The sequence below is a fragment of the Malus sylvestris genome, chromosome 5 (genome assembly GCF_916048215.2).
Source record: "Malus sylvestris chromosome 5, drMalSylv7.2, whole genome shotgun sequence".
Lineage (NCBI taxonomy): Eukaryota > Viridiplantae > Streptophyta > Magnoliopsida > Rosales > Rosaceae > Malus > Malus sylvestris.
The window spans coordinates 23384407-23409782 of NC_062264.1; the positions used below are offsets into that span (position 1 = coordinate 23384407).

Sequence of the window (25376 nt, forward strand, 5' to 3'; positions counted from 1 at the left end):
AATACCATCATTGATTATAAAAATTGACCTTAAACCACTTACGGAAAGTGACTTGTATTTATTGTTTGGGTAGTGAAGGAATGAATGTGGCATTTACTAATTGAGATATGTCATATATGCAGATGATTACAGAATCCTCTCGTACCATCGCACCATGTGCCGCTTCATGCTTGCTTCTCTCACAACTGCATTTCTCTCTTCTTCTTCTTTTCTGGGTCCCATACAATGCCAAACGTTCAAAGCCTGGTTGAACCAATACTCACACACACACACAATTTATCAACAAAACCAACGATGACTTACATAAATCAAGAATGATAAAATGGTTGTATCTCAAATGAATTTGTGAATTATTTTTGTTTTTTTTATAAATTTATTTGAGACATTGTCGCCTTAACGTTTCCTTTCATTTTCGTACAAATTTCTCCCACCTAGCACATTGGTCCATTGTGCACACGAAGACAGCAGAGTGATGCGATGGTGCTTTAAAAATGTCACTAAAAATGGATAATCACAAGCCAAATATAATAATGTATTGCCCAAATTCACAAGTCACAATACCGTTCCAATTCTTTAACCGAAAATACCCAAAAAGCAAAACAAAAATAAAAATAAAAATAAAAAGAAAAAAATATATATCATCCTTCTTGCTTTGTGCCTACTCTCCTCGCAAGAAAAGTAAAGTTCTTTGGCATTCTTCTTCGATGGATCGTCCTCTACTCTCTGCCTCTCTTGTCGCTCTCGTCGCCCTCTCTTTCTTCTCAGGTAATTAACTCTAAATTCAAATTCTCTCTCCGACCCAATTCATAATTTTCCATGAACATCAAAACCCAATTCTCAAAATTTCATTTTTTATTGAAAAATTTTTGGTTCTTGCAGAGGTGAACTCAGCTTCTTTCAAACTAGTCAACAAGTGCCGCTACGAAGTATGGCCCGGAATACTTTCCGGCGCCAACACGGCTCCGCTCTCCCCCACTGGCTTCGCGCTCAAACCCGGCAAGTCCCGGACCCTTTCCGTACCCAAATCTTGGTCGGGTCGGCTCTGGGCTCGGACTCTATGCACCGGATACTCGCCCGGTAACTTCTCCTGCGTCACAGCCGATTGCGGCTCGGGAAAAATCGAGTGTGCCGGAGGTGGCGCGAAACCGCCGGCTACGTTGGCCGAGTTCACGCTCAACGGCACCAACGGATTGGATTTTTATGACGTCAGCTTGGTGGACGGGTACAACTTGCCGATGCTGGTGGTGCCACGTGGAGGTACAAGAGGGGGATGCAGTCCGACTGGGTGCCTCGTCGACTTGAACGGCAAGTGCCCCAGGGCGCTGAGGGTGCGTGAGAGCGGAAGGGGGAGCGTGGCGTGTAGGAGCGCGTGCGAGGCGTTTGGGGATCCGCAGTTTTGTTGTAGTGAGGCGTACGCTACGCCCGACACGTGTCAACCGTCGGCGTACTCGCTGTTTTTCAAGCATGCTTGCCCACGCTCGTATAGCTTCGCGTACGACGACAAGACGAGTACGTACACGTGCGCCTCCGCCGACTACGTCATCATTTTCTGCCCCTTGCCTTATACAAGGTAACCTTTTTCTAATATGTGCTTTAATACAATTAATTTGCTCATGCCATACATAACATGTCAAACTATCAAAAAAACGTCATTATAACCTAATATGTATAGGGTTTTAGGATATAGGAGGCCTTTGGAAGGGATTCCCATTTTCTTTTTAATTGGGGATTTGTTGTGGGCTCACTGTTTATTTTTTAAGTTGGATCTCATATATCATCTTTGTAAAATATTAGCCAAATTGGAAATATTTGAGACATCTAATTGAGTTCAAAAAAATTGACGAATAATTTGTTCTACCAGATACAATGAAATTTTATTATGATAATTTAATAGACAAATAGTTTCGGATTAAATTGAATTTTTGCAAGGATGATATATGAATCAAGACTTACAAAATAGATTGTTCAGATCGTTGAAGTTCGACGTGGAGTGGGCTCTATAAGTAGTCACCATTTTTACTCAAAAATGGGGTTCCCTCTGGAAAGGGCCTGTTAGGATATAATTCAATTATCTCCATGAATTATTGGAGCTGTGGAATGAGATGGGATGTTGAAGGTGCGGGGTGCAAGCTCCCTAATTTGCACCTTTTCATGCGCCAAAGGTTGCGTAGAGCTAATGGCAGCGTTTTTGGCGGCCTCGAAAACGTAGCAATATGTTATTTCAATGCCACAAGAACATAAAATAAAATTAAAGACGGACAACAAGCTGGAAGTAGAAGTGGGGTTGTTTCTAAATGAACAAAACTAGTTGGTTAGTTAGGGTTTAAGCTCTAATTTTTATGTTTACAATGTTGTCAGTACAGCAGAAGGTATAATACGGTTTAGACATTGTAGTTACATGTAGAAATCTCTGCATCTGAGACAAATGCATCATTTTGTTTATTTGTCTGGTTTGGCACTACTTGATGTAATGAACTGGCGCTGCGATATCTGTGGTAAATTGATCGAAGGAGTAGAGGAAGACCTAGGAAAACTTTGGAAGAGACCCTAAGAAAACTTTGGACATGACACAAATGAGCGCAATGGCGTTCTAGGATTCATATAGCCGACCCCACTTAGTGGGAAAAGGCTTTGTTGTTGTTGTTGTTGTTGTTGTATAAATTGGCGATGTACGATTGTGCCCTGTCTATTGTTTATTTGTGATTTGGGGATGTTGTGTAAGTCAATCTATAATATGCACACTAAAAGTACAAAGTTTGAGAAGCCATTATACCGAAGCACAAGGATGAATCATGAACGGCAGCAACAAGCAAGGATCTTCCACTCTCTCTACACGCCTTATGCACTCCTATATGGGGTAGGGTTTTGTGCTACAATATTGTGTATAAGAGCGGGGACCTAAGGCTTATATTTATAGATGAGAGTATTAGGTTTCTTGCCCTTAAAGAAAACCCTAGGACATATATTTAGCACCTCTAGAATCCACGACCTAATCGGATAGATATTCCCATTAATTATTTCTTTATTTCACCATCAAGTAATCCTGGATAATCAATTATTACTTCCTATCCCGTATTCTTAATCACTTAGGACTCCTAAATAGATGTAAGCCCAATAAAAGTCTGACATGTTGCACAGTTGCACTAGTGTTCGTGAGGAAAACACTGAGACCTATGGACCCTTTGAGCATCAAAATTAATGAACCCAAAAAACAATGCAACTACACCATTGGTTGTCTGCGATTCAGTGTTACTCGTATTCAAATTCGCTTCATCACATTTTCCCTTAGGATCGTTTACTCTTTTTTATTGAAGTCGTGTTTGCTCTGTTCTTTTACTGGCTGTAATCTGGAAGATTTTGTTTGTATTCGTACATTTCCTCTTGAAGCTGCAACTTACTGCATTGTACTTGAGACAGTTAAAAGAACTCTGTTATTTCGTCTATAATAATACCTTATGGATATGTTGAGTTCATCATGTTACGCAATTGAGTAAGGCTTCATGACATAACTGGTGCCTTGTTCGGAACTTTCAGTCTAAAGGTGTTGGGAGCTCGAAAAGATGGGGCCCCACTACCACTGGTTAACAAGACCATGATGTACCTCTAAGGAGCCAACATGCACGGGGTGCTTCCACAGGTCAGATTTGGATGCCTCTAATCGTTCATTCAGCCTCTACTGCATGTGCAGCACCACATATTTGGTGTTTCCAGTTTCGGTCTCTTTTACGTGCTTTATGACTAACCTTGTTGCTCACATTTTCAGGAAGGCAGTATTGCAAATCCCAGCTGGGCAGGTTCGAAGGTCGATGACTAGCTTTCCGCCTGACCTTCGTCGTTGCATTTGCTATTAGTTCACTGGTAAGGATTAATGGAAAAAAATTCTACCGTCCCACAAAAATCTTGTAGATAAGTTTTGTGTAGTTGATCACTCCTATGAAGTCATATATATACATAGGACTGTTCGAATTTTGCCTCTGATGACTTGTTACTTCAAAACATCAGTTGTAATATTGGGAGAAACTCGGAATTTCTCAGTTGAAAAGCTGCAAATTTTTGTGATGCACTTGTGCAGTTGCCACGATTGGATGGCAATGTACATCGAAGGATGCACATGGCGTCTTGGGCTTTCTGGGCCCTAAAACTACTCGTCTCAAATATAACAAGATGAAAAGTGGGTGACCCAAAAAAAGAAGTTATTTTCTGTTTTTTATTATTTTTTTATTATTTTTTTTAATTTTTTTTTAAGTCGAAAGAAATGTGTTATACTAGTTAATGAAATAATTTTTACATATTTATATAAAAAGGAAAAATGATATTACAAAACAGTGCAAGAACCACTAAATAACAGTACCTTTTGTTGTTACGTTAGAGTAATGTTAGGGAGAACTCAATTTTTAACCTCATTCATGTATAATGAATGTGATCTTGCAATTGAAACACAGCCAATGATTAATGAGATAAACTCATTAATTACATGGCATGTATATATCTTGTCACATCACGCGGTGCATAAATATGGCTTGAAATGTTGTTTCCCTATCATTTTTTGTTACGGAATGAAAAATAAATAGCCAATTTGTTATGTTAGAGTTAATTAATCCGGCATCATCCGTGTAATTATTACATGGTATCATTCATCTAGTTTTCTCTTAGGTCCTAGGGTTTTTAACGTGCCTACCAAACTAAAATCTACCAACAAACCTAACGTCCCCTTCTTTTTGTAGGGGTCTTCCTCTTATAGTCATTGTACTTAATGTAGGTAGCATGTTCACTCGTATTATAACTTGTGGATTGGTTATTAAGGCTATAACATAATTGATTATTAAGTTTAAATTCATCCGTTATAACACGTGAATCAGTAATACTACATGAACGTGTTTCACTATCATATATAAAAGGGATCCTAAGTTACATGTGAATGGGGTCACCATGAACTGCTCAAATTGGCTAAGAACATGTGATAGCCTTCAATAAGAGAAGGGAAACGATTTCTACAGCCCTTTTTTCTCCATTTGCACACCGTGGAACCCATTTATACGTGGACCCCTTTGTTTTTACACCTCGTGAAAAAATCACAATTATTTGCAATCTGAAGTTTAGTTTAATTCGGATGTCAAATAGGTAACAGTAGTCCTTCACTCTTTATTTCAAAATTTAGGATGCAAGCTAAGCTTGTTACATGAATCTAGACACTGCTAATTGCTAAAGCAGTAAGGACATGTGAAAGGTGGCAAGCTTTTGCTAGTTAAAGTTTGAAAACGTAAAAGACCACCTTATGGCCAAAAGAAGAAGACAGCCCACAACAGAATTCAGAGTTGTACATAGTATTGTGTGTCCTGTTATGCAATGGAATTGATATGAAACAATATTAGATTCTTTCACGGAATGGATTTTCATTTTTTTCAAAAATAGGGATAAGTTGTGGAATCCACATCACATCGAAATTCAACGATTTAAACAGTATATTTTTCAAGTTGCACCTTATAGATAACCTTGCAAAATGTTAGCCAAATCGGAAATATTTAAGTCATCTAATTGAGTTCAAAGAAATTGACAAACACTGCATTCTAATAAACATTGAAATTTCATCATGACCATTAGAGGGGCAAATGGTTTTGAATTGAATTAAATTTTTGCATAGATGATCTATGAATCGAGACTTCAAAATAGACGGTTTGGATCGTTAAAGTTCGATGTGCAATGAATTCCACACGTAATCTCCATTTTTTGAAACAAAAAAATAGGGATCGCTTCATTTAAAAGGCCTGTATGAAATATTCAATACTATATATGTGATTGTTTAGCCTCTCATAAGTCATATATTCCAACTTTTTTTTAATTTGAATACATTGATAGAGGCATATTTATATGTTATCCTAATACTCACGATATTCAGCGCCTCTGTTAGGAATAGCAGGCAATCTAATATCAGAATAAGGATTCGCAATCGAGACATATATTGAATTAACAAAGGAAGGAAGAAGTAAGGCAAGGTAGTGGTTGAGATGGTAGGAATGGGTATGCCATCCGTGGATCCATATGCTTTGTATAAGAAGGGGCATAGAAGGGGCTACTAAAATGCAAGTAAACGCAATTTTAGTTGTTTGATTGGATAGATTATTCTCTGTTAAAGTATAAATCATTATCAAGTTACATACATATCGTGATTGCATTCATTACGATCTCATATGGTAAACGAACCTCGTATAATATTTGAACTAATGACTAAATAAATTTTTAATCCAATCAGATAACAAATTAAAACAAGCTAAAGTAATAGCTTGTGAGCATACTAAACCACTCATTTTTATTCCTCGAAAAGTATGCTTTTGTAATGAAGACAAAGGAAGGACCCTCTTCTCTGGCCTCCTTTGTACCCAATAAAGAAGAAAGAAATTCACTTTTAACATAAGGTAGAAATCAAAAACAACATCACTTTACTTTTTCATATTCCCCCAACACCAAAGCCCCTCATCGACAAATTATATTACTCAGAGCTCACAGTGGGTGGTTCAATGGTCTCTGCAATCGTGCAGTTTGGACCCCATTCATGCAAACCCTAGATAGAAGAACATAAATCATCACATGCAAAAGATACCATTGCTTGGATCCAAATACAAGTTCAAAATAAGTCAAATGATTGATGCAATTAGCTTTCCCTTGTTTAGTAAAAATTAAAAATGCAAGCTTGGCCCTTATATTTTACAAGGAAAATGTGACCGACGGGATAAGATCAAGAACCTACAACACACTTCTTTATTCTAGGATGAGTGATTTGGTACGTTCTTATTAAACTACAATAAAGAGAGAATGAGAGTTTGAATTCAAGACTTAGTATGTTGAAGAGAAAAATCTTTCCACCACATGCAATCGAGATGTATTCTAAATATTGACAGGCCATTTTTCTTCTGGCATACACTTTATTTAGGGAAAAACGAATAATTTAGACGTGTCTTAAAGAACTTAACATCATCCTACACGATTTTATGAGAACACTGTTCTTAATTAAGTTGCATTGTGCACTTTTAACTTGACAACAATTATAAGTGCATTGCTCGATATGATTATTTGTAAATTTTAAGTGGTTATGACTTTCGTAGTACTATGAGAATAATCAACTGTAAAATAAATTGTTTAATTTACAATGAAGCTACATCGCTGGTTTCAAATTTTCGTATACATAAGATACCTTTGGAAAACGGGTCAATGAAAATGTGTGGATCGCATTTGAGATGCACTTTATCATGAGTGCCGTGCAGTGCTGTTTAGTGCGTTAATAGGAATTTGGCCTACCCTTCAAATTTATTAAGGTCAATATTTCTCAGCTTCTAAATAGTAAAAAAATGAATAGGAAGAGAGGTGTAGGGAATCCAATGCCCTCCCCCATAATTTGCTCTAGCAAGTAGCAACTGGCAAGGACCACGAGCGCCACTGTCCCACGTGGAACATATCAACGGTCACTTTATCAGACGTGGCAAGAGATTAGATGTTCCTTAAGTAGGCCCCACCGCACGAAATAGTAACCGGATGAAATCATTATTTTTTCTATAAAGTAGGATTCTCTCTTTTTTTTTTTTTTTTTTTTTTTTTTTTTCCTCCCCTCCTATTTGAACGGTCACGGTTAAATCACGTTAACATCTTATATTAATTTTTTGGGTAAATTACATAGTAGCCCCTCAGGTTTGAGGTTTATTACAACCCCATACAACATCTTTAAAACATTTCACTTTCATACCTCACGTACTCTTTTATTTCAAAATAATACATCCGTTACATTTTCCATCCGTTGATCTGTTAAGTGCTGACGTGGCTGCCACATTTGTGCCACGTGGCTGCCAAATGTATGCCACGTGGCAAAAAAAAACAATTAAAAAAAATCTTAATCTTCTAAATTTAAAAAAAAAAAAAAAACACACACACATACGCATAACCTATCCCTTCCCCGCAACCCATACCCCTTTCTTCAACAATTTCCATATTCAACCTCTCCTTACCTCTCTCAACCTCATACTCCACCTCACCGCCTCCCCGATCCTCCGCACCAGATCCTCCCCCTTCGCTTTCACCCACCTCTTCGAGCTTCTTCACGCTAACCACCGTCCCTGCCTTCTTGTTTGAGCCCCCATTGAATTTCTTGATGGTCTGGACCGACGCACCTGACCGCATCACGTGGTTCACCGCCTTCGGGTCACGGAGGGCGCTGACCTTATTGGGCTTCTTTTGGAGGACCACCGGCTCCCAGTTCTAGGCTATGACTCCTCAGTTTCGGCTCGGCATCGTCGGAAATCTAGAGATATATAGAGAGAGTTTCCTAGATTTTTGTTTGTGTTTTTTGAGGAGAAGATTATCAGGGACGATAAAGTTTGGTGCACAATTTATGGGTTTAGGGATTAGAGAGAAATAAGGGTGTGATTTGGGGGCGCCAGAGTACTAGTGCACAAATGGCAGTCGATTGGAACAGAGAATTGAAATTAGGGTTTGCAGAGATTGGAACAGAGAAAGAAGATGGCAGGAAGTGAGGGCAGCGGAGCCGGCCCTTTAGAAGTACGATGGCAGAGGTGGGGGTGGGTTTTTGGATAGGATGGGAAGTGCATAGAGTGGAGGAGAGTGAGGTGGGGGTCGGGGGGGGTGGTGGGAATGGGTTCCGTGTACTCCGCTGAGGTCGTCTTTAGAGCTGTAACGGCTGTGGAGGAGGTGGGTGAAGGTGAATGGGAGGATCTGGTGCGGAGGATTGGGGAGGCAATGATGTGGAGTGTGAGGTTGAGAAAGGTGAGGAGATGTTGAATCTGGAGATTGTCGAAGAAAGGGGTATGGGTTGCGGGGAAGGGGAAAGGATGGGTTCTGCATGTGTGTGTGTGTGTGTGTTTTTTTTTTTTTAATTTAGAAGATTAAGTTTTTTTTTTAAATTTTTATTTGCCACATGGCATACATTTGGCAGCCACGTGGTACAAATGTGGCAGCCACGTCAGCACTTAACGAATCAATGGATGGAAAATGTAACAGATGCATTATTTTGAAATAAAATAGTACGTGAGGTATGAAAGTGAAATGTTTTAAAGATGTTGCATGTGGTTGTAATAGACCTTAAACCTGATGGGCTACTATGTAATTTATCTTAATTTTTTTATAACGAGAGAAAGACAAAATAAGAGAATGTGAGACAAGGGAATGAAAGATGATGGAAAGAGAAAGGAAGAGAATCCTAATCTTTTTTCTATTACCTTGGAGTGGCCAATGATTGAAAACGAATTTCAAACTTATATTTTACACGATACATTTCAATTCGTAACGATGTGAGATACTAAATGTTTTTATAAATCCTTCCAGCTCTTAAAATAATAGACTATCGTCGTGACAAAGTAAATTCCTTTTCTTAAAAAAACAAAACATTATTTTTTACTATGGATTTGATGTGACAAGTAAGCAACGTAACAGGACTCGGCGGGCCCCATTATTTCCCAAAGGTTCGACTCTTTGTTGACTTTACTCGAGTAGTTAAATGAAAATAAGGACAATAAATATAATGCACTGCCCTACTCATGAAACTGTAAGGACAATAAACAAACACCAAATTAAAGCGGGAGCGAAGCCGCTCCAGAATTAATTTGGTGTTTTGTTTTTTTCGGTGTAAATAAAAATGATTTTGTATGGTATAAAAAGAAAAAGCATTCCATTTCATCTTTCGCAACATAAACATGGGTTAACTCTTCTGCTAAAGGGCACGTGTTAATTGCAGGGAATTCGTGTCCAATTTTGAATGTTTGAGAACTAGTTCATAATCTAGATTACATTCTTTGCAAACATATACCCATAAGCCGATAAGTAACGTTAGAATGACCAAAATTTTAAAATAAATTTAATAAGTTTGGGGTGGTTAGACATTCGAATAATACTTGCATTCACTCTAAAAGTACATATCATTGTCCACCTATTTATGATTAATGAATTTTCACCGTATAGATTTCATAATCATATTCATTTATTTCCTTTAGGAAATTGTTATTAGCATTCCAAAAATATTATTCTATACTCCAAACTTTCTATATTAAGAAGAAAAAAATACACTTGTGAGGAGTGTAAAATGAGATTTTGAAATGCCAATAATACTTCTTTTCCTTTATCATTATCTAAAGATCATTTATACTAAAATTTAGTTGATGTAGAGATCGTTTAGTTATATGTACTGAACGAAGTGATATTTCAATAACAATTGAGATCATCGTGGTGTACTATGCATTGATTTAATGAATATTAATAACTAAATGGTTTTAATTGGCTTGGGGTACATATAATCTTTGAATGTTGTGATGAAAATAAAGAAATTATATCATGACATAATCATAGTTAGGTGGACGAATATGTGTATCCTAAGTGAAACAAGTTCACTATTATTGTGGAGTTCCCATCACCCCAATCACTAATATATGGCCCTATGCAGTGGCGAAGGTAGAGGGGCGAAATGTAAAAGGATAAAAGGTCTCAACAAAATTTAGACAACTAAATCCTTTAGATGGTAGATAATAATAATGTCGTTCATAATTTATCATTACAAACAAGTTATAATTGTTGCTAGCGAGGTTTCATGTCATAAAAACGTCACATAATAGATTCATTATCAACCTAGTGACCTCACTTTTTTTGTTTTTTTTAGTAATGCTACATTTAACACATATTTGTATCATCTCTATAACAGAGGTAGAATCTACCAACACATGTGAATTAGAGATGATACAATTTTATTTTTTTATTTTTTTTATTTTTTTGTGAAGACACTTATATGGTATGAATATACAATTATTTTGATATCTCATATCAATAATACAATAAGTACTCTGTTTGTATCATATTTGACCAATCCCGAAACTATTGAACACCGGTCAACGTTATACCGTCAAGGACCCAGAAGAGTTTCCCTCCAACCAGGAGGCCAATCACAGTGCGATACGTGTCGACATCAGAAGCCAATCATAGCGCGACACGTGTCAACATCAGAAGCCAATCACAACACGGCACGTGTCAATGTCAGAATGAAACTAGAAACTCTCTTTTATAAATAGAGATCATTCTCTCACAATATTTCCTAAGGTCATTTGTACTAAATCATTCACTTGTACTCACTCAAGCAGAGCTTGAACCTATGCACTTGTGTAAACCTTTCACAATTAATGAGAACTCCTCTACTCCGTGGACGTAACCAATCTGGGTGAACCACATACATCTTGTGTTTGCTTCCCTGTCTCTATCCATTTGCATATTTATCCACACTAGTGACCGGAGCAATCTAGCGAAGGTCACAACTTAACACTTTCTGTTGTACCAAAATCCTCACTGATTTTGTGCATCAACATTTGGCGCCGTCTGTAGGAACGACACTTATTCCCACTCTCTTCAGCTTTGCCAAGCTGGTTTCCACCATTCGTACATTTTTTTTTTTACCAGGCATCCCTCTCCAACATGGAGAGCGAAGGAAGCCATAACACACAGAATGACACCCCTCTTGCACCTAGTGCGAAACAACAAAAGAATGAAGGAAAGAGGGTTGCTCTTCAAGCTAAAGTCGATGAGCTAGAAGCTCAGAACAATAAGATAGCAATGGAGAATGAGGTCCTCCAAAAGTAGTATGAAAAACTCTTTGAGACGCTCCACGAAACTAGGCGTACTCAAACATGCAAGCTTGTTGCCCTTGTGGACATCAACCATCATCTGGGTGCCCCCTAACACAGAGGGTCACCTCCATTCGACATGGGTATCCCTGATGAGGAGCGACCTAATCATCAAAACATTGATCAACATGAGACTTCTCTCAACCCAGATGATTCGACCCAAAGTAGAAGAAGTGGAGGAAAACACCTCCTTGTAGAAGGGTTGGAAGGATCGAAAGCCGTTTATCGTGACTGTCGAGACTTCCTAAAGCAACGTCGAGAGAATCCCCTCCACATATGCTCGAAGATCAATGACCCAAGGATTTCTGAAAGACTCGGTCCCCTCCCACGACCCAGGCCAGCTGTCAATCTAGGGAAGGAACGACAAGTCCCAGAGGAACATGAAGGTACAGATGACTCTGAGGTATTTCGACAGACTCATCCTAGAAGTCAGTACGACAAGTCCAAGAAAAAACCACACGCCCTTGCTCAAACTTTCCTACTTCCAAGAGACGATGGAGACTTACGAAAGAAAATTCTAGTGGTACATGACTCCACTAAGGACTACCTTGTCCTACAGCTCTTTGAGGAAGTAAACAAGTTGAAGGCAGAACGTCAGGCCGAGATACCTGACTGGAACCAACCCAAGCATGGCCCTCTCACAAAAAGGATCCTCGACACACCCCTTCAAGTGAAAACAACACAAAAGCTTGGTTTACAACTCTATACTGGAAGGGAGGACCCAATTGAACACCTTAACCTCTTTGAGTCCACCATGGCATATCAGATGCACACCAACGAAGAGCGATGTCTTCTCTTCCCCTCCACCCTCTCTGGCGGAGCTCTAAACTGGTATTGCCGTCTTCCACCTGAGACAGTAGACTCATTTGAGGAATTGAGGAAACTGTTTGTCTCTCAACACATCTCCCAGACCGATCACTTGCATTCTGCAGATGACTTGTACACTATTCGCCAGAAGCTGGACGAGTCACTACGAGAGTATGCCGGTCGCTTCAGCCATGAGTATTCTCGCTGCGCTGAGGTAGATGACAAGACCTCCCTCAAGACCTTCATGGCAGGCCTACGTGATTGTTTCTTCAAGTACATGATCAATGCCAACACTTGGAAGACTTACTTTGAAGTGATGGCACATGCTTACAACCACGCCTCCGCCGAAACAATGACATACCAAGGGAACCCCCATATGGTTAACCCCTATCAACAAATGGGAAGTGGAAGTCAAGTTCTACCAAGTGAGAAGATATTGGCCATTCAGACACCCATTGCATCATCTCCTGCCTCATTTAGCTACTCGCTAAGTCACCAAACGTATCTGTCTCTTGGTAAGATGAATGATTTTTATTCTCAGCAAGCCCATTACAACAAGAGGGATAAAAGTTCTTATCAAGACAACCAGGGGTGAACGTACCATCGACTATTCTGACTATGGGGCCAAGCCTCACTCTTTCAAAGTGGAGGACTAGGTACTGAAGGAAATGCTATTATAAGAAGGCATACACATTACAAATGTTTTGACTTTCAACCGCTTGAGATCTTTTGTTACACAAGCCATTTGGCAAATATTTAAAGAAGAAGGAATTCAGACAACTTCTTCTGAGTCTTTTGCGTTCCTAACATTGGAACACTTGGCTTACGCTGACCTACCCTTATACTCCAACTCAGAGCTTCAACATGCGTACTTTGACACAAAGTATGTGATACTAAGTGTTACAACCAACATAGTTCACATATCAAAAGCATGGATCCCTTCATGCATGCAAAACATTCATAAGCATCACTCATATCAATCAACATAAACATTATACATTCCAACACATTCATACATAAACAGCATACATTCCAACACATTCATACATAAACATCATACATTCCAACACATCCATACATAAGCCAATTGTGCTTCGAAAGGGTTCAACATACTTTGTGTCTTCGACACTTCCTACATTGTGCCTCTACACCTTGCCCTTATTCTCACCAACCAGGTGATGAAATGTGAAGAAGAAACTCATCTTCATGCCACCAACCAGGTGATGAAATGTACAACCCGTATTCTCCTTCATGCCACCAACCAGGTGATGAAATGTATAACCCGTACTCTAATATCATTTGGCAACTTGCCACTCATGCCATCAACCAGGTGAAGAAGAAACTCATCTTCATGCCACCAACCAGGTGATGAAATGTACAACCTGTACTCTCCTTCATGCCACAAACCAGGTGATGAAATGTACAACCCGTACTCTAATATCATTTGGCAACTTGCCACTCATGCCACCAACTAGGTGATGAAATATACAACCCGTACTGTCCTTCATGCCACCAACTAGGTGATGAAATGTACAACCCGTACTCTAATATCATTTGGCAACTTGCCACTCATGCCACCAACCAGATAAAGAAGGAACTCATCTTCATGCCACCAACCAGTTGATCAAATGTACAACCCGTACTCTCCTTCATGCCACCAACCAGATGATCAAATGTACAACCCGTACTGTCCTTCATGCCACCAACTAGGTGATGAAATGTACAACCCGTACTCTAATTTCATTTGGCAACTTGCCACTCATGCCACCAACCAGATAAAGAAGGAACTCATCTTCATGCCACCAACCAGTTGATCAAATGTACAACCCGTACTCTCCTTCATGCCATCAACCAGATGATGAAATGTACAACCAATACTCTAATATCATTTGGTAACTTGCCACTCATGCCACCAACCAGGTGAAGAAGGAACTCATCTTCATGCCACCAACCAGGTGATGAAATGTACAACCAGTACTCTCCTTAATGCCATCAACCAGGTGATGAAATGTACAACCCGTACTCTCCTTCATGCCATCAACCAGGTGATAAAATGTACAACTCGTACTCTAATATCATTTGGCAACTTGCCATTCATGCCACCAACCAGGTGAAGAAGGAACTCATCCTCGTGCCACAAACCAGGTGATGAAATGTGATGAAAGGTGATGAAGGAACTCACCTTCGTACCACCAACCAAGTGATGAAAGCAACTCACCATTCATTCCACCTACCAGAAGACGAGTGGTACAACTTGTACATGTGAACTCTTAGCATTCACAAGTAATAAAAAACCCTCAAGCTTGACAACTCAACTAAGGGAGCACTTTTGCCCAATAAGAGTTATGGTCACCAACAAAGTCTTATTGCAAGTCAACAACAACTTCAGTGCATGGCATACGAAGATCAAGCTATTCAGCCCTCTTGCATCTACTTCAGACATTTCCCCTCTGTAACAATACAAACACTACAACTCGTAGAAAGCTTCACACTCTTAATCAAGACAGTGTGAAGCAAAACCAATTTATGGTGCCAACTAAAGCTTCATCAATGGAGGACAACTACAAATTCTCAAAAGCTTCACACTATCTTGATCAAGATAGTGTGAAGAAAAATCAATTCATGGTACCCAACAAAAGCTTCAACTCCAAAGCTTCACCAACAAAAACTTCATCAATGGAAGACAACTACAAATTCTCAAAAGCTTCACACTATCTTGATCAAGATAGTGCGAAGCAAAATCAATTCGTGGTACCCAACAAAGCTTCACTAACAAAAACTTCATCAATGGAGGACAACTACAAATTCTCAAAAGCTTCACACTATCTTGATCAAGATAGTGTGAAGCAAAATTAATTCATGGTACCCAACAAAAGCTTCAACTCCAAAGCTTCAACTCCAAAGCTTCACCTACAAAAGCTTCACCCACAATAGCTTCACCTACAAAAGCTTCACCCATAAAAGCTTCACCAACAAAAGCTTCACCCACAAAAGCTTGCCCCACCACAAAAGCTTCACCCACAAAAGCTTCACCCATAAAAGCTTCACCAACAAAGCTTCACCCACCACAAAAGCTTCACCTACAAAAGCTTCACACTATTTTGATCAAGATAGTGTGAAGCAAAATCAATTCATGTTACCCAACAAAGCTTCAACCTCAAAGTTTCACCTACAAAGCTTCAACACCAAAGCTTCACCTACAAAGCTTTAATATATATATTTCAGAAATTCAAAAATTCAAAAATTCAAAAATTCAAAAATTAAGAAATTCGAAAATTTAAAAATAAAAAAAAATCAAAAAAAATAATCGAAAAAAAAAAAATTGCCTAGGCCTTCTCTTCTTTAGGCCTAACAACTTTCATAACAAATACATATTAAGAAGGAGTTTTGGGCTACCACTTAGAAAGGAAATGCCTCATTCGTCAACTCCCTCAACCAGAGACTTGGGGGACTCCTACCATATGCTACTGCACCTTGATACTCGGAAGTCTCACGACCACTTAGAGACTTGGATATTTCAAGTCTCCAAACGAGAAGTTTTCCTTACTCAGAAAATTAAGGGAGCACAACCTCAACCTACATGCTTCACTCACAAAGCTTTAACATACAAGCTTCAACAAAAGGAAAAATTCAAAGAATTTAATGAAGAAGGCCTTGGTGTATTTAACATAATACGTTGAAATGAAGCAAAGCTTGTTTATTGATATCTTTGATAAGTTACAAATATGTACATATACATGAATCAAAATAAACAAACAAGAGGGAGCCTTCACAAAGGTTGCTCAGGAGAAGTTTCAGCAGTCGGCAGAGCCCCAGAAAGAGGAGGCACAAGAGGGTGATTATTCGGAGCCTCAGTACTAGGCAGAACCCCAGAATGAGGAGGCACCGAAGGTTGATCATTTGGAGCTTCATTATGCGGTACAGCCCTAGAAGACGAAGGCAATAAATGCCTTTGGAACAAACCCACAAACCTCTGATGATCAAGTAAAATCTGACCATCAGATTCCTATAGATGGTCGAGCTTCCTCTTCATGTTTGTAGCATAGTCATGTGCGAGCCTGTGCAACTGTTTATTCTCATGCTTGAGCCATCTGATATCCTGTTTGAGACTTATCACTTCAGCCACCAATGATTTAACTTGGCGTGTTCGAGCAAATAGACGTTGGGCCATATTAGACACAGAACCTGCACACTGAACACTGAGAGTCAGAGAATCCTTAACAGCCAACTCATCAGACCGTTTGGAAAGTAATCTGTTATCTTTAGGAGTGAGAAGGTTCCTAGCCACCACCGCAGCGGCATATCATTCTTCATCACAGAGTCCCCAACAGTAAGAGAACCAGTAGGAGATAAGAAGGATGGGCGCCATATGTTGTCTTGAGAAGACTTGGCTGCCTCTTCACCAAAGTTCAAGTTAAAACGATGGTCGGATTGGCCAGACATTCTCAGAAATGATGAAGAAGAAAGGAGGTGCAATAAATCTCTTAAGTAAGGGGAAAATTCCTACAAGCAATAACTCTCTGAATGTACTTCTTGCACACAATTGGTGCCCTTATAAAAGAAAAGGCAACAGGGCCGTTGGTTCAAAAATCAAAGAGGCACCACTCTCCGGATTCCGAAGAGGCACCACTTTCCACACGCAACATCAGCTCCTCAGGTACCACAGATAACTTTGCCAAAGATCTCTGACAAAGTTTAGACACATAAATTTTGAAGGTCCAGCTACCATACTATTACCCACAAGGGTAAATGAACAACACCATTACTTGATAACTAGAAAGTCCCAATGTGTGTCAACCTCTGTGCTCCGTGGCAAGGCAGACTAGCAAAAATACCCAACCTTTACTCACATTCGAGAAAACACGCGCCAACGAGATTGCTTGCTCAAAAATCAAAGAGGCACCCCTCTCCGAATCTCGATAGCCAGTCTCCCAACAGGATTACGTGCTCAAGAATCGAAGAGGCACCGCCCTCCGAATCTCGAGAGCCAGACTCCCAACAGGATTACTTTCTCTAAAATCGAAGAGACGCTGCTCTCCAAATCTCAAGAGTCAGACTCTCAACAGGATTACTTTCTACAAATCGAAGAGACACTGTTATCCGAATCTCAAGAGTCAGACTCCTAACAGGATTACTTTCTCAAAAATTGAAGAGGCACCGTTTTTTGAATCTCGAGAGCCAGATCCTTTACATGATTGCTTGTTCGAAAACCGAAGAGGCACTGCTATCTGAACTTTGAGAGTCAGATTTCCTTAGATAAAGCTTGTCTGCAATCTTCACAAGCAACATCAGCTTTCTAGATACCACAGACCACTTTTTAAAAGTACTCTAACAAAGTTAAAACACGCGAAGTTTGCAGCTCCCACTACATTGTTATGTCTTGTAAAGGAATATCGCTACTACTTATTATTAGGGAGACTCCTATATATGTCGACCTCCATCCTCCACAGTCAGGCAGACCTGCAAATAAAAAAAAATTCTCAACTTTTCTTCACATCCGAGAGGGCACTCTCAGCAGAGTCTCTCGAAATACTCAGCTTCCCCCCCCCCCCCCGATAATTCCTCTGCAAACAAGCCACACCAGAGCAAGAGTATCTCATATCATCAGGGTTAAAAGCAAGAGTATCTCATATCATGTTTTTTCTCTGTCTTTTCCTTTGACCTTGTTCTTACCTGCAAGACAATGAGAAAGAGAGCAATCAGTCAGCACTTGGAATCAAGCTTCCAGTCAGGAACTGACTGCCTGGAACCCATTGCCTGATTACTTACCTGACATTGCTCTCGAGTATTCATCTTCAACATCTTATGCTTCTAGAGAAGATACCACATCTGCCTGAGGAACAGATAAGGCAAATGAGAAGGATACAAGGAAGCATGAGGAGACAAGAGTAACAGAACACGTGCCGATACATCCACTACTTTGTCAACAGCAAAAGTATCCCATATCATCAGGGTCGAACATACTCTAGATTTGATGGACTTGTTTTGACCCTCAAATTCTTGAGTCGGCCTTATACTCTGGAGGAAACCAGAAAACCTTTCAACCCAGTTCAAGAATAAGCCTATGGAAAGTTACTTCTTTAATAGCTAAAGTATCTCATATCATCTCTTCTCCATTTGCTTCTTCTTATCCTTGTTGCTGTGTACGACACAAGGAGAAGGAGAACAATCAACCAGAAGCCGAAGTCGAACCTCCGATCCAGGTTGCTTACTTGGAAGTCTGATTGCTTACCTTGTCTGTTACCTCATTCGGCAAATCTCCTAGCTCGGCGACTTGGGGGACTCCTACTATAGGGTTTGTATCGCACTTGACCAAGCCCGAAACTACAAGTAAGCTTCAAGTGAAATTGACACATTACCTTGTGTATCTTCATTGGTTAAAGATACCACCCTTGGATGACGAAAAAGTAATTCCAAAGAAGATGCCACATTTACATATGAGATAGATAAGGTAATTGAAAATGATATCACACTTCGGTACTTAGAAGTTTCGTGATTACTCAATGGCTTGGATCTTGCAAGTCCCCAATTGAGGAGCTTCCCTCACTCGGGAACTTAGGGGAGCACTGTTTGTACCATACTTGACCAATCTCAAAACTACTAAGCACTGGTCAACGTTATACCGTCAAGGATCTAGAAGAGTTTCCCTCCAACCAGGAGGCCAATCACTGGATGACACGTGTCGACATCAGAAGCCAATCATAGCCGACACGTGTCAACATAAGAAGCCAATCACAATACGACACGTGTCAATGTCAGAATGAAACTAGAAACTCTCTTCTATAAATAGAGATCATTCTCTCACAATATTTCCTAAGGTCATTTGTACTAAATCATTCACTTGTACTCACTCAAGGAGAGCTTGAACCTATGTACTTGTGTAAACCCTTCACAATTAATGAGAACTCCTCTACTCCATGGACGTAGCCAATCTGGGTAAACCACGTACATCTTGTGTTTGTTTCCCTGTCTCTATCCATTTGCATACTTATCCACACTAGTGACCGGAGCAATCTAGCGAATGTTACAAACTTAATACTTTCTGTTGTACCAAAGTCCTCACTGATTTTATGCATCAACATACTCCATTCTCGAAAACCTTACTTCAATATAGAGCTGCTGATATGAACTGTAAACTGTAAACTCTTTATGTGCTGCTTCAATAACCCAACCTTGGATTGAAGCTTCACCATTCTCCTTTGCCATTTCCTTTCTCTCTCATCTCATCTGCCCCTTCCCCCAACAGTTTCCCACTTCATCTTCCTTCCTGCTTTCCAGTCTTCTTCATTCTTCTTTTATTTCAGTTTTTTTTTAGTTTGGTCTCGATTATCCCCTGAGCTTGTCTCATATTTAGGCTTCATGCCCTTTATCTGGCTATTTCGCCTCCTTTTATTGCTTTTTGTTATTTACTTTTCCTTCTTCTCTTCCGTAAACCTACTCCAACCCTTGGAGTAAAACTTAAATTTTGGGTTCTAAACGCACCCCAACTTGATCCAACTATTGGGGCGAATATGAATTTTAACCCAAAACTTATTTTTGGAGCAAATTTAGGCTAAGATTCCCCCTGAGTTAGTGGGATGGCCCACCGTATGACACGCCTCAACCCCAATATCCCCAAATTGGCTTCCCTCATTTCTGGGTAGACCCGATTGGCTTCGCGGGTCACCAAACCCCGGGAAGAAGAACACCGGAAATCCAAAGGTTTTCGCTGGGAAACTTCCTCGGCTCCAATCTAGGTCAAATCTCCACCATTCCCAGTGATTTTTGAACCACAATGATGCTAAAGAAGAGGGGAACAAGAAATTACCAATAATTTAAGGGTTGACTGAGGTCGTAGTTGGCCGGAAAAGGGTTCGAAGCCACAGGATTCCTAGCCGAAAAACTGAGGAAATCTATCCTTGTATTTTCTGCATCCCGAGCTCACCAAAATGAGCACATAGACTTAGGAATCAAACTAAATATCAAAAGGAAAAAAGAAGATGAACCTCAAAGCTTACCTGGCCTGTGAACAACGAAGGTTTCACCAGAAATGCTCTGTGATCATTATAGAGGCCAAAAGTCCTTGAGTTGATTTTCCTACGAGTTGTAGTCCTCGCTCTAGAGCTTAAATATGATGTGATGGTGGTGATTTGGTAGTACGAAGACTTGTGCGGCGAATATGGCGAGTAGGGGTGGCCGATGATGGTTCAAAATGAGAGATGCGAGAATGAGAAACAGAGAGAAAGGGGATAGTCTGGGGAAAAGATAGCCGAGAGAGAACTGGGAGTTAAGGTGGTAGTTTGTAGGGTGGGTTGCCGGAGAAAGGTGCGTGGGTGTTACTTAGGGGAAAAGGAAGACGACAGAAAATGAGGGAAAAAGAGTTCCAGAGACTGGGGAAGAGAAGACACGTGGTAAAAGGAGAAGTGAAGTGTAGGCCCCAAATGCCAGAAATCAATTAAATAATAAAATATCAAAACCATAATATCTAGAATAGTGGAATGACTATTTTGCTCTTCGACTTCGTAGTTTTGTACAACGTTTATCGTAACTCCAAATCCAATTCCGTTTGTGCCTACACGCTCGTAGCGATGAGTGTAATAAGGATATGCTAAGCGATCGGACATGGCAATGCGGTCAACAAAAGTCAACATTTTTTGCCTCGAAGGGCATTTTTATAATTTCACGTTATAAATTTATAAAATCCGTAATATTTGGGGACAGGTCGTTACACCATATTTGTGTACTTCTTTCTAGTTTTATCTTTATAAATTCATTGCATCCAATAGGTAAGATATAATATGATTAAATCCAACGGCTAAAGTAATTAAAAAAAAATTCTTTCATGTGTTTCATATTCTCATAGTGTTCCACGAGATTCACGGTGTCAGTTTAGTGAACTTTCAATATTTATCAGAATGTAGATATTTTTAGGTTAAAATGTCCATAAAATTAAACCAGGATAGTCTACATAATTTTTTTTAAGGTTACTTTAAGAAAAAAAAATAATCCTAAGTTCATTCTTTAATAATCTTGGGCTAAAAATTTAGCCCAGAAGGTTGGAGAAAAAAAAACTGTTTCTGGATTAAAATCTAAATTTTCTGAGTTAAAATTTTTAGGTTTTAATTCAAGAGTTGGAGATGGTCTTAGCGGTGTTATTCCATCCCCACCGCATCCCGTGTTCGGATTTGCCTGCTCCGATCACACATTGGATATCAGATCCACTTTCTTCCCTCACCTCCCTTCCTGTAATTAACATGTCGGATTCCCATCGAGGCCAAGTATTCCGAGGCCTCCACCGCAATATGGGTATTTTACATACCCCTTAGTCTCACTTTCTATAAATAAGGTACTCTGTTTGGATATATTTGTAGGGGTTCGTGAAAGAGACTTGGATTCATTATCTACTTTCTCGGTTTGGAGTTTGGTTTCCTCTGAGGATGGTCGCGGCAATTTGGTTTATGCTGGATGAGATTAGGTTTTTTTTGTTGTTTGTTTTTGCCTCTTTCAAGTCTAAGTTTGTGTGGATCTCTCGTTATATTTTGGGTTGCAGCGCTCTTTTTGCTTGGACATGTTAAATAATTAATTTCCAAACTTTAAACTTCGTAACTAGTTTAATTGAAATCTAAATTCAAATAAATTAATATAAATTCCCGAAAAATAATATAAATTCTCAATAATACAAATACGTAGATTATAATAGTGAAATCCAGGAACGGAATTTCACAAAAAATTTAGCCCAAAAGGTTGGAGCAGAAAAAAGTGTTTCTGGATTAAAACCTAAATTTTCTGAGTTAAAATTTTTAGGTTTTAATCCAAGAGTTGGAGATGGTCTTAGCGGTGTTATTCCATCCCCACCGGATCTCGTGTTCGGATTTGCATGCTCCAATCACACATTGGATGTCAAATCCACTTTCCTCCCTCACCTCCCTTCCCGCAACTGACATGTCGGATTCTCATCGAGGCCAAGTATTCCGGGGCGTCCACCACAATATGGGTATTTTACATAACCCCTTAGCCTCACTTTCTATATATAAGGTACTATGTTTGGATATATTTGCAGGGGTTCGTGAAGGAGACTTGAATTCGTTATCCACTTTCTCGATTTAGAGTTTGGTTTCCTCTGAGGATGGCGGCGGTAATTTGGTTTATGCTGGATGAGATTAGGTTTTTTTTGTTGTTTGTTTTTGCCGCTTTCAAGTCTAAATTTGTGTGGATGTCTCATTATATTTTGGGTTGTAGCTCTCTTTTTGCTTGAACATGTTACTTTATTTGTTGTTATTTAGCTAGATCTTTTTGGACCTTGTACTAATTTTTACGGAAGTAATCCTGTTTGAAAAAAAGAAAAAGAAAAAAAAATGTACTCTATTTTCTTTCCCTAAATAATCAGTATAATATTGTTCGTCATAATCTTGAGGAAAAGAAAAAAGGAAACATAAAGGGTCAGACCGTGAGAGAGACTGCATAGCTAGTTAGCTACTGTTTTATAGTTGATTTGTGTCTCTCATGCTCAGTCCCCCATAATAACATTGTCGTTTTAGCTGTCATATTGAACCCCATTCGCCATCCCCTCGCAAGCGCTCCCTTCCTTCCTCCAATCACTCGCTCTCTCTCTCTCTCTCTCTCTCTCTCCCCCCCTCCCTAAACCCCTGCATTGTCCTCACTCCCAAAGCCTCCCACATCACCGCCATCCTCCCTCACAGGCCGCCGCTGCTCATTCCCACTCTCCACCTCCTCCCTGTTTTAGAAAGAGGTCCCAACTCAGAAAAAAATCATAAGTCACTCCACATGGATCGCTTCTTTACATCTTCACCTTCATTCACTTTCAGCCTTCTTCTCTTACTTGCCATGGCTTCCACAGGTAAAGCTCCAAACTTCCACTCTCTCAGCTTCTCTGCTTTCATGGGTTTTCCGTAGTTTCATCCGGGTCTCTGTCAAAACTCACATTTTCACTAACAAGTTCACAACTTTCTCTCTCCTCTATCTCTCCCTCCTATGTATTTTGTGTTTCAGGTGTTTTAGCGACGACATTCACATTCGTCAACAGATGCGACTACACAGTATGGCCCGGGATTCTCGCAAATGCGAACAGTCCTACGCTCGACTCTACCGGATTCGAGCTCCCCCAACAAACAGCCCGCACATTCCAAGCCCCGACCGGCTGGTCAGGTCGTTTCTGGGCCCGAACAGGCTGCAGTTTTGACGGATCCGGTTCCGGGTCCTGCACCACCGGCGACTGTGGCTCCGGCCAGGTGGAATGCAACGGAGCCGGAGCCGCCCCGCCTGCGACGCTAGCCGAGTTCACTCTTGGTACCGGCGGTCAGGACTTCTACGACGTCAGCCTAGTAGACGGGTACAACTTGCCCGTTTTCGTCGAAGGGACTGGCGGGTCGGGTCAGTGCGCTTCGACCGGGTGCTCCACGGATCTGAACAGGATGTGTCCGACCGAGTTGAGGGTTGGCGATGGCGACGCGTGTAAGAGCGCGTGCGAGGCGTTTGGAACTCCCGAATACTGTTGCAGCGGCGCGTATGCTACACCCAACACTTGTAGCCCGTCGGTTTACTCGCAGATGTTTAAGGCGGCGTGCCCCAAGTCATATAGCTACGCCTACGACGATGCTACGAGTACGTTTACGTGCACCGGTGCTGATTATACGGTGACGTTTTGCCCCTCTTCTCCAAGGTAAAAAGGTTAAAGCTATATGCTTTTGCTTTATTGCTTCACAAACTTTTGTTGAACGTATTTCATCATTCAAGGATTTACATTTAAATTTTTATGAGCTGAATTCAAATACGAGACCTTATAAATTTTGACATGTTATAAAATCCCAAAAAGCTAAAGATTATTCCTTGAAAAATTAAAATATAAATATGATCTAATATTATCTCTTTTTGTGATTTTCATTTTGTTGTGGGTGGTTTAATGGCTAATTGCCAATGCCATGCTGCCAAATATTCTCTTTTTAATGTTTGATTAAGTTTTGGAGTATTTTATTTATAATATTTGGGTTTTTATTTAATTAATTTAGGTTGGTAAGATTGCTTTTGCATGTGATTATGTATTATTTTCATCACTTTGGACTGTCACTTTGTAGGGTTTCTGATTAATTAGCTGGTTTTATATGGTTTCTTCTAACATTTGATCATGTGGGTATGCAGTCAGAAATCTTCTAGAGATTCAACAACACCAATGACAGCAACACCATCACAAGGGGCTGCTACCGCCGGGTCGGATCCCGGGTTTACTTATTCGAATTCCGGTGCCGGCTTAGGCGGTGCAGTGTCTGGTTCTGGTACGGGTGCGGGTACGGGTACTGGGGCAGGTTCCGGCACGGGGGCTGGTGAAGCAATGCTGGCAGATGGGTCATGGTTAGCCGGTTTGGCCATGGGAGACTCACCTAGGGCAGTACCTCTCCCCACTCTACACTCACTCACTGCCTCAGCAGCTTTATTTATCCTCTTGTCCTATCTCTACCTGTAGCCCTTGACTTTCATGCACCATGGGACGAGTGTCGAACATTTGATCCATGTGAATAGCACGTGACCATAAATGTAAGACAATGGGAAGTTTTCCTCCGACTCTATGATTCCTTGGCTTGTTGGTCCTCAATGTAAATTCTTCACGAGGTTTTGAGTGTTTAAGTGGTCACCGGAGTTTTGCCTTTGGTAAGAAACGCTGTCAGATTCATCAAGATTGTAAAATCCATCAACGTTCCCTCCAAATATCATTGTGTAACATACACATCAGAAAAAGTTGTTCATTTTCCTTCTCTTTTACCCTTTTTTTCCGCAGTGAGCACACATGTCAAACAAGAATGCTAAAGTGTCAGTCTCTCAAAAGCAGTTCGATCTATGCCATGATATATCGATCATTCAAAGATCTTAAAAATATCCCTCCATTCAGCAGAGCACCTTAGGGGATGACATAGC

General features: G+C 40.1%; 2 protein-coding genes across 2 annotated transcripts; both read left to right on the plus strand.

Moving 5' to 3' along the window:
* Nucleotides 1-569: 569 nt before the first annotated feature.
* On the plus strand, nucleotides 570-4059 carry LOC126623229 (thaumatin-like protein 1b). Its single transcript, XM_050292029.1, has 4 exons — nucleotides 570-765; nucleotides 880-1570; nucleotides 3535-3637; nucleotides 3764-4059. The coding sequence occupies exons 1-3, from the start codon at nucleotides 705-707 to the stop codon at nucleotides 3605-3607; spliced, it is 825 nt and encodes a 274-aa protein (XP_050147986.1). The 5' UTR covers nucleotides 570-704; the 3' UTR covers nucleotides 3608-3637; nucleotides 3764-4059.
* An 18857-nt stretch (nucleotides 4060-22916) lies between these two features.
* Nucleotides 22917-25223, plus strand: LOC126623228 (thaumatin-like protein 1). Its single transcript, XM_050292027.1, has 3 exons — nucleotides 22917-23307; nucleotides 23460-24129; nucleotides 24606-25223. Exons 1-3 carry the CDS (start codon nucleotides 23235-23237, stop codon nucleotides 24925-24927), a joined length of 1065 nt encoding a protein of 354 aa, XP_050147984.1. The 5' UTR covers nucleotides 22917-23234; the 3' UTR covers nucleotides 24928-25223.
* The last annotated feature ends 153 nt before the right edge of the window (nucleotides 25224-25376 follow it).